The sequence below is a fragment of the Agrilus planipennis genome, unplaced genomic scaffold, assembly GCF_000699045.2.
Source record: "Agrilus planipennis isolate EAB-ADULT unplaced genomic scaffold, Apla_2.0 scaffold118, whole genome shotgun sequence".
NCBI lineage: Eukaryota > Metazoa > Arthropoda > Insecta > Coleoptera > Buprestidae > Agrilus > Agrilus planipennis.
In genome coordinates, this window is record NW_020438955.1 from 695,393 (window position 1) to 704,929 (window position 9,537).

The 9,537-nt window shown below is 38.7% G+C and overlaps 1 protein-coding gene across 3 annotated transcripts in view; it reads left to right on the forward strand.

Moving 5' to 3' along the window:
• The first annotated feature begins 1,136 nt into the window (after nt 1-1,136).
• The window catches only part of LOC108738922 (trypsin 3A1), a 16,849-nt gene continuing 8,448 nt past the window's right edge, over nt 1,137-9,537 (forward strand). For all 3 annotated transcript variants that reach the window (XR_003231213.1, XM_018472538.1, XM_025974969.1), the window contains exons 1-2: nt 1,137-1,457; nt 8,365-8,613. Coding sequence is in view for 2 of the 3 variants with exons in the window: in XM_018472538.1 (XP_018328040.1) it covers nt 1,427-1,457; nt 8,365-8,613 (280 nt within the window). In the remaining variant the exon portion in view is untranslated. The remainder of the gene's footprint in view (nt 1,458-8,364; nt 8,614-9,537) is intronic.

Consider the following 9,537-nt stretch of genomic DNA (forward strand, 5'->3'; position numbering starts at 1 on the left):
AACATACATACAATTTAGACATCTTTTTAGAAGTGAGTTAGTTTAATATGAAATATTATACTGAAAATTCAATTTCTGAATTTTTTTACCCACTACACGCTACCTCAAATTAATGAGGGAAAAATTGTTGCTGTTGTCACACCCTCGCCGGGAATCGAACCCGGGACCTTTGGCTTTACGCACCAATGTTCTGACCACTAAACTACGAGAGGTGACAACAGCAACCACGACCAACCGACCTGCAACAACGGTGTGACAACACCAACAATCTTTCCCTCATTAATTTGAGGTAGTGTGTAGTGGGTAAAAAATTCAGAATTGAATTTTCAGAATAATATTTCATATTAAACTAACTCACTTCTAAAAAGATGTCTAAATTGTATGTATGTTTAATCATAGTATATTCAGTATAAAGTTACATCAGTTTGACGTATCGTTAACCTTGTAGGTCGGTTGGTAGTGGTTGCTGTTGTCACCTCTCGTAGTTTAGTGGTCAGAACATTGGTGCGTAAAGCCAAAGGTCCCGGGTTCGATTCCCGGCGGGGGTGTCACAGCAGCAACAATTTTTCCCTCATTAATTTGAGGTAGCGTGTAGTGGGTAAAAAATTCAGAAATGAATTTTCAGAATAATATTTCATACGTTGCTGTTGATATTATCATTTTTAATACGAGACAAGACGAAATCAATGTAATCTTGACTCTTACGGCAATTATGTAACGACGGTGACTTATTTGGATCTAACTGGTAATTTAATAGTACACTGTTCTTCTTGTATTTATTGATATTCGTAGTTTACTAGTTTTATTAGCTAGTGCGAATACGACACAATTGTACCTACGTCTGATTTACATATACTGACGTATGTACCGGCATGTACGAAATTTTCAGTCTGCAAGTCTATTGTGTCACGTAAAGTGAAAATTTGCATCAGATATCTACAAAAAACTTTACTATGGTAATACTATACATAAGTGTAATACTTATAATACGTCGCACGTTTCTTTTGAAATAATTTCCTAATTTGTTTTGCGTATTTAATGATGCAATATCATGTTATTCCTTTTTTTTTATAAAAAAATCGTGTTTATATAACATTGTTGGACTAAACACAGACAAACACTTTCGTGCAGTGCCCTGAAATAATCGCCTACTCTATATATCGATAACGATCAAACAATAATGCACCAAATTTTGATATTTATTCGAGTTATATAATTACTTGTTTTGCAAAAGCAGTTTTTCCTTCGTTTTGTCAGTTTTTATTCGTTATTATCACTACTTAACGTGAATCATATGTTCCGGCAATTTATTGTAAAAATGGTGAACGTCAGAGCATGCCAAACATGTTAAAATGCATGTCTTTCTTATCAGAAGCATGAAAAGTGGTAAATGCTAGTTAGTACACTGTGTAGTTAGACATCAGCTATGATTACTGTTTTTATTCTGTTTTGCAGTGGTAAGTTTCTGTTTTATTTTTTTATATTAATTTTTTAAAATTTAAGCATATCCGTAGAATTAATAGACGTGAATATTTGTTAGTGAAGTTGTCACATCGATGTATAAGTTTTGATTCATTACAAATTATATATAATCGCAAGAATTTAGTGATATATTAAAAAAGTAACATTTGTTTTTCTTTTCTGAAATTACGATATTTTTATTAACCTTAAACATAATGAAAATATAAAATTAACAAGGCAATTATAGTAAAAGAAACTCACACTACAACACAATATTTTATTTTCATCAACCGTCTATACTTAATGACTGATATAGGTAAACTTTAGAGATAGAAGAATGAAATAATCAAACAACGATGGTATCAAAAAGCCATATTATATCATCATCACAAAGTCATCAGTCCAAAGACTGATACGACACACACTTTCTTATCCTGAGCCAAAGTTCCCATTTCCCAAAAACTGCAACATTCCACATTATTAGCTACTTCAGTGACACCACATCTTTCTCCGATAGTAGTTGTAACAATCCATCAGTTTACAGCTGAGCGATATTTTAAGCACATTCGTTAACTAAAGATCATGGACTATTTTTTGACTCCATACGCGATTTTAATCCACACGTTGTTCTATGCGGCAGAGCCATACCCAAGGGAGCAAAGAATCACTTGGAGCCTTTTTAAGACCATTGTTCTATAACGTCAGATCTCAAATGCGAACTTGAGCCAGTCTTCGCATTTCTCGAGCACGAAAAAAAACTTTTGGGTGTTTCATTCCCACCAGCCAGTAATGCTGGTGGGCGGGCAGTCCCTCCGAACTACGCCGGAAGGTAGGGCGGAAGGCCCTTCTTAGCCTTCTTTCAGGAATCGTGGGAATGGGTGGGTGGTGATTCGGGTGAGAAAGATGAGACGGATGAAATGAAGACAGAAGAGAATGAAAGATTATCTGTGGAATATTACTGCCCTAGCATTTACTTAGGTGATCCAAGGAAACCACAGAAAAACTTGGACCAAGGCAGACGGACCCGGAATCGAACCGGCGTCCTTCCGAATGCTGAACAATGACCTAAACCTCTGGGCCATACCGCTTAGTCCCAAGCACTAGAACATTGTTGCATATTTATAGATATTTGGGTCTTCCCTCCTACCCTCTTTGCTATAAATTGATCTCTAACTAACCCTTCATGTCTCAGAAAGTGTGCCATTCGTCTCATAATAACCATTTTTGAGACTCATTGAAATTTTCTAATATTTTATGGTAAAAAAGTACCCGATTGTTTTTGCAAAAATGACCATTCGATGATGGTCAGTCTCCCTATCAGCTCAGCTATAGAACTGTAATCATAAAAGAATTATTAGTAATGTTACTTAGTTTTAAAAATTTTAATTTTTGCCTGTTATTTTCGAAAAACTAGCAGAGACATACCTTCCATAATTTAGAAATCACCCAAATTAAAAACGCTTACTTCGTATACTATTAAATTGTAAACGAATTCAAAACCTTACCTACTAATAATTATAAATAATTATGTATCAAAAAAATACTGAAATTTACTCTGTAACTTCCGAAATAAACAACTTCAGTAGTAACCATGACACCGGCCTTTTTCACCTGTTTCAATTACTTTGATTAATTTTATGACATATGACGAAAATCCTAAATTGTTTGTTACGATTTCACGCCTTAGCTAGTCAACCGATTATCATTAAATTTAGTACACACATTATAAAGAATACAGAAAAGGACATACGGTACCCTTTATCCAGAAAAAGGTACTATTCCCGAGGGATAGAAAACAATTAGTTGTATGTGATCGTCGATGATCTTTGACATGTATTTACGACATCAACGCGAGCGAAGCCTCGAGTAGAATCTAGTAAAAACATAAATTACTTGAATACCTAATTATAACACGGATAGGTGGTGCAGTGTACTTTTTATAATAATTTTGCTTTGTTTTTTCAAAGATTTTCTAAATTAGATCAGGAACTCCAATTTCAAAATAAAATTCTTTAATACTTTACTAGGAACCAAACTTAGGTAATTTCATAGACATTGAAGACAGCATTTTAATAATTTATATTTAATAGGTCATTTATTTCTCTTGTTTTCGAACATGTTAGAAGTACTAAAAGACATGTATATTTTGCATCAGTATATTTTAATAAATCAATAGTATTTATTATGTAAAAATTAATTATATAATCGAGGATGAAGGTACAATAACTAAAATTCAACCATTTTCATCATTCTCGGCAAGTTGATGAATATGTAATAATTATACACGTTATTTATAGTTGAGAGAAGGGAGGACGAGGTAGTTTTGCAGAATACCATGCAAATGTCTTTAGTTGGGGATGGTGGTGCTGAAAATTGAAGATCGGTTTAATAGTAACTGTGTGTATGACTAACTGTCGTTAGGAGTGGAGAAGGGAGGGGGGATAGTTACGACCTTGCAGGAGGGAACTTTTGGTCTCCACATCCTAACCTTGCATATAAAGGCAAAAAATTGAGTTATAATGGGTGAAAGTTCACTCCCCTCCACATAAAAAAATGGGGGAAAATGTTAGGTTAGGTTAATTTAAATGGGGGAAAAGGTTAAATTATGATAGACTAAAATCAACCCCCCCCCCAATAAAGAGAGAAAAAGATGTTTATACCTATGTAGCCACACTCTGTCGTATGAGATGAGAGATGTGACTAGCAAAGTTGTGGTTCTGAGAAGAACCGATTTACAAAAGCGTTGGACACATTGCTGTGCCTATGATGAGATGTAACACTGGTACAGCATCCGATGGTTGATACCTTGCGGTATTTAGGAGTTGATACTGTTGCAGTATCTAATAATGGCGAGCCTGGGGTTAGACTGATTTATTCAATTCTTTACAAGCTATTTATACAAAAATTATTTACATTAGTTTAATGGCAATAGTTAGTTCAGCAGTTTACATATGTGTGTGTAAATGTCTATGACCTAGTTAGCCGCACTGTACCGCGATTTTACTAAGTCGGCAGAAATGATGAACTTTAATTATTACACATTTGAATTGTTTACTGCTATACCGAGTGTTCCCACAGGACCCCCCTTCCAGTGAGGAACGATGTGGTTTAAACTGTTCAGATGTATCTTGGGAAATGTACTCGACGACCGGACCGGGTTGTTGTATGTGCTGGTCGATCGTCCATGTTCTTCTTTGTAGGTATAGGTTGAGGATGTTGTTCATCTGTCACAATATATGCTGGTTTGAGTCTCTGGATAGATACTGATTTGCTTGTGTTGGGAAGTTGAATTACGAAAGAGTGTTCGCCTCGTTTGATTACTTTATATGGCCCATCGTAGGAGAATTGTAGTGGTTTCTTTGGACCATCCCGTCGAATTAGAACATATTCGGCCGTTCGTAGATCTCCATGAATGAAAGTTTTGTGTCCACCATGCCTGCTTCCAGCTGCAGGTCGTAGAAGTCGGAAGTAATCTCGAAGCTGCTGAACATATGTCTGGGTGGTGGTGTGCGATTGACGGGTGTCTGGGGCCAGAAATTCGCCTGGTAGACGAAGGGGTTTTCCATATAATATCTCGGCTGCTGTAGTCTTAAGGTCTTCCTTCCAGGCTGCACGAATTCCTAGAAGAACGGTGGGGAGAATCCTGGTCCAGCTGCTGTTTTGATGGCAGGTTATGGCGGCTTTTAATTGGCGGTGTAATCTCTCAACCATGCCATTAGCTGGGGTGGTATGCCGTTGTGTGGATTTGCTTCGCGTTTGTTAGCTGCGAAAGCTCCTTGAAAAGCTGGGACTCAAACTGTCTACCTTGGTCTGTGGTGATTCTCAGGGGTGTGCCATAGCGACAGATCCAGCCTTCATAAAATGTTCGTGCTACCGTTGTGGCTTCTTGGTCCGTCATTGGAAAAGCTTCGGGCCAACGTGTGAATCTGTCTACACACGTGAGGCAGTAACGGTATCCTTCGGAGTGCGGCATCACAACTATGTCCATGTGGACGTGGTCGAACTTCTCTGATGGTAGTCCGAATTCGCCCAAGGGTGGAGAAACGTGACGGGTAACTTTGGCTTTTTGACAAGAGAGACATTCGCGTGCCCATTTGGCGCAATCTTTATTAGCAGATGGCCAAATAAATCGCTGGGTCACAAGTTTAATGGAAGCACGGATTCCAGGATGCGTTAGGGAATGTAACTGCTTGAATGCTGCGAAACGAAATGTTGAAGTTAAAAAGGGTCTTGCCGTGCCAGTCGAGATGTCGCAGAAAATGGCTTTATTTGAGCCGGGAATGAGAATGCGTTTGAGATGAAGGGAATGGTTAGCGTTGAGATACTGTTGTAGTTCCCTGTCGGATTCCTGAGCAGTAGCAAGAGCTTCGTAGTCAATATGCGTTGATAACTCAGAAATCCGTGAGAGTGCGTCTGCGATAATGTTGTCTTTCCCAGAAATATGCTGGATGTTCGTTGAGAACTGGCTAATGAAATTGAGGTGCCGTGACTGTCTAGGAGAGCATTTGTCAGGGTTCTGACGGAAGGCAAAGGTGAGGGGCTTGTGATCGGTAAATATAATGAAGTCACGGGCTTCGAGAAAATGGCGGAAATGCTTAATTGTGCGATAAATCGCGAGAAGTTCTCTGTCGAAAGCGCTGTATTTGACTTCAGCGTTCGATAGTTTGGAGGAGAAAAATGCAAGGGGTTCCCAGGTTCCATTGTGGAATTGTTGTAACGCAGCGCCCAAGTGATGGTCGGATGCGTCACAGAAAATTGCTAAGGTAGCATCTGGTTGCGGATGGTGCAGGAGAGTAGTCTGCGCCAGTTGCTCCTTACTTGAATTGAATGCCTCGTTGGCTGTGGGATTCCATTGAAGTGGTGCATTTCCTTTGATTTTCCCCAGTAAAAGTTCATTCAGAGCAGAATGAGTGCGGGCAGCGTTAGGCAGGAACTTTCTGTAAAAGTTGAGCATACCCAGGAAACGTCGCAATTGTTTTGCGGTAGTAGGCTTGGGGAAATTGGAGATTGCTGTTACTCTGTCGGGTAAAGGACGTATTCCATTTGCCGAGACAGAATAACCTAGAAAAGAAACTTCTTGTTTACCAAAGTTGCATTTTGCTTGGTTAAGCAGTATTCCGTATGAATGTAGACGAGTAAACAACGTGCGTAAATGCTGTTTGTGCTGCTCAGCATTTTCTGATGCGACAAGTATGTCGTCGATGTAAGCAAAACAGAAGTCAAGGCCGTGTAACACTTCGTCAATAAAACGTTGAAATGTTTGGCTGGCGTTACGTAAACCAAAATTCATATGAGGAAACTCGAACAATCCAAAAGGTGTTGTAATTGCTGTCTTTGGGATGTCTTCCTCTGCGACTGGAATTTGGTTATACGCTCTAACCAAGTCGATTGTGGAGAAAATCTTCTTATTTGCTAGTGCATGCGTGAAATCGTCGATGTTGCGTACTGGATATCTGTCCGGGATTGTTCTCGCGTTGAGAGCACGGTAGTCTCCGCATGGGCGCCATTCATCGTCTTTCTTTGGGACCATGTGCAGTGGCGATGCCCAGGGGCTGGAGGAGGGACGTGCGATACCCAGTTGTACCAACGTTTCAAATTCTCTCTTTGCTGCAGAGAAACGGTCCGGGGCTAAACGTCGTGGTTTGCATGCTACTGGTGGACCGGGGGTAGTGTTTATATAGTGCCTTGTTGCATGTTTCGAGAAGGTGATTTGGCCGTTGGGTCGAGTTAATGACGGAAAATCACGAAGTATCTCGTGGTATGGCGAAGTGGTCGGTTTCGTTCCTGGAAGAGTGTTCCCACACCTACATGTCTACCATCCTTCACAATACAATCCAAATTGACCTTCTTCGCTCATGTTCCATACTTTAGAAATCATCCTATTTAAAATCGCTTATATGTCCAAAATTATGCATTAATAATACTTATTAGGCGGAATTGAGATATCCAGATCTCTTTTATATAACAAACAATCCTCACTATCGGGAAAAAAAGCCAGAAACCGAGAACACCGTAAATGTTAAACATCAAAAACAACCAAAATAAAACTAAGCGTTGTTATGGTTTCAATCATGTGTAAATACATTCGTTAACTAGATTTTAATCTTAAACGGTTGATATAACTTTTATTATTGATAACACTAAGTAGATATTTCAAAAGAACGAAGTAATTACATTCCTATTCGCCACCGAATTGGAGTTAAAATATAAGTACAATAGGCGACTTTATCAAAAACGACTAAATTGACCCCAGTCTACTCTAAATAAAAGTTAGACGATTTATTATAGAAGTGGTGATAGTATGATAAGCAATATAATTATATTCATACATATGAATATCAAATTTTCTAGTAAGTAGATACGCTTTCTGGTATTTATTGTCAACAACAGTAATCTAATTTAGGTCTAACCATGCCCTTCCTAACTCCAGTTTCTACCTCTGTTATGTCCCTGACTAGATCTTCATGCCTGAGAAGGTGTCCTACTAATCTATCTCGCCTATTTCTTATTGACTCCCATAAAGTTCCCTGTTCTCTTACTCTTTCTAATACCTTTTCATTTCTAACCTTCTCTATCCACAGTATCCTCATCATTCGCCTGTAACACCACATTTCGAACGCTTCTAACCTTTTCTTTTCCGCAGTGCCCACCGTCCTTATTTCGCTCCCATACAGCGACGCGCTCCAAACATACACCTTTAACATTCATTTTCGATTTTCTAAACTAATCATTCGCGAGAATAAAAGTGACTTCTTTTTACTGAAGGGGACTCGACCCTGCGCTATATTCTGCTTTATATCCCTACTACTCCTTCAATTTCCAGCCCATACATACAATATATACTAGTCCTAATATGTAAATGTAAAAGAAGTATTAGATATTAATAACAATTACTGTTTCTAGTACCTCTCGTATTGGATGCAGCACGGGTAACTGAAAATAGAATCGTAGGAGGCTTTCCAACTCTCATCCACGCTCATCCGTACCAACTTACGTTCCTCTTTCAAAAAAACTTTATTTGTGGAGCAGTACTAATAACAAAGGACGCCGCTCTGACCGCAGCCCATTGCGTGAGGCTTACTAGTCCTGACCCAGCAGATTTTTCTGTAAGGGCAGGAAGTTCTTTTTCTTGGTTTGGAGGCATCGAGATGGGTTTGTTTATTTACTTAATATTTTTATATTAATGTGAAATACCAATTTCAATTTTTTATAAACTTCCACATGGAAAATTTGTTGTTGTTGTAACTCACCCCTCGCCGGGAATCGAACCCGGGACCTTTGGCTTTACTCGTCAATGTTCTAACTCTAAGCTACGAGAGATGACAACAGCAACAACAACAATAAACCATACATATTAAGTCACAGATCTGTCGAACTAATGTAACTATATTATCGGGTTGTTTGGAAAGTCATTTCGTTTTTTCCCGACAGAGGATTTAATTGTATTCTTTTTCGCCCAACTTCACATTTAAGCCGTATAATTTTTATATGCTTTGAGAGCTCATATAGCAAGGCTTGTGTGTGAAAAATTCCAATTAATTCTACGCAGTAGTTTTTGGTTGGTGCCCTTTTAAATATGGAGAGCGATAAGCAGCATTTTCGACATATGTTACTGTTTTACTACAGAAAGGGTAAAAATGCTGTTCAAGCCAGAAAGAAATTGACTGATGTGTATGGAGAAGGTGTGTTGACAGTACGCCAGTGCCAGAACTGGTTCGCTAAATTTCGATCCGGCAATTTTGATGTCAAACCATTTCCAAAGCCGATATTCACCAAAAAAAGGTGATGCTGTCTGTTTGGTGGGATTTTAAAGGAATCGTTTTTTTTTGAGCTTTTACCAGATAACACAACCATTAATTCGGAAGTCTACTGTCATCAGCTGGACAAACTGAATGATGCACTTCAACAGAAAATGTCAGAACTAATCAGCAGGTAAGGTGTAGTGTTTCACCAAGACAACGCGAGACCTCACGCAAGTTTGGTCACTCGCCAAAAGCTTTTACAGCTTGAATGGGATACAATGCTACACCCACCATATTCTCCAGACCTGGCACCATCGGATTATTATTTGTTCCG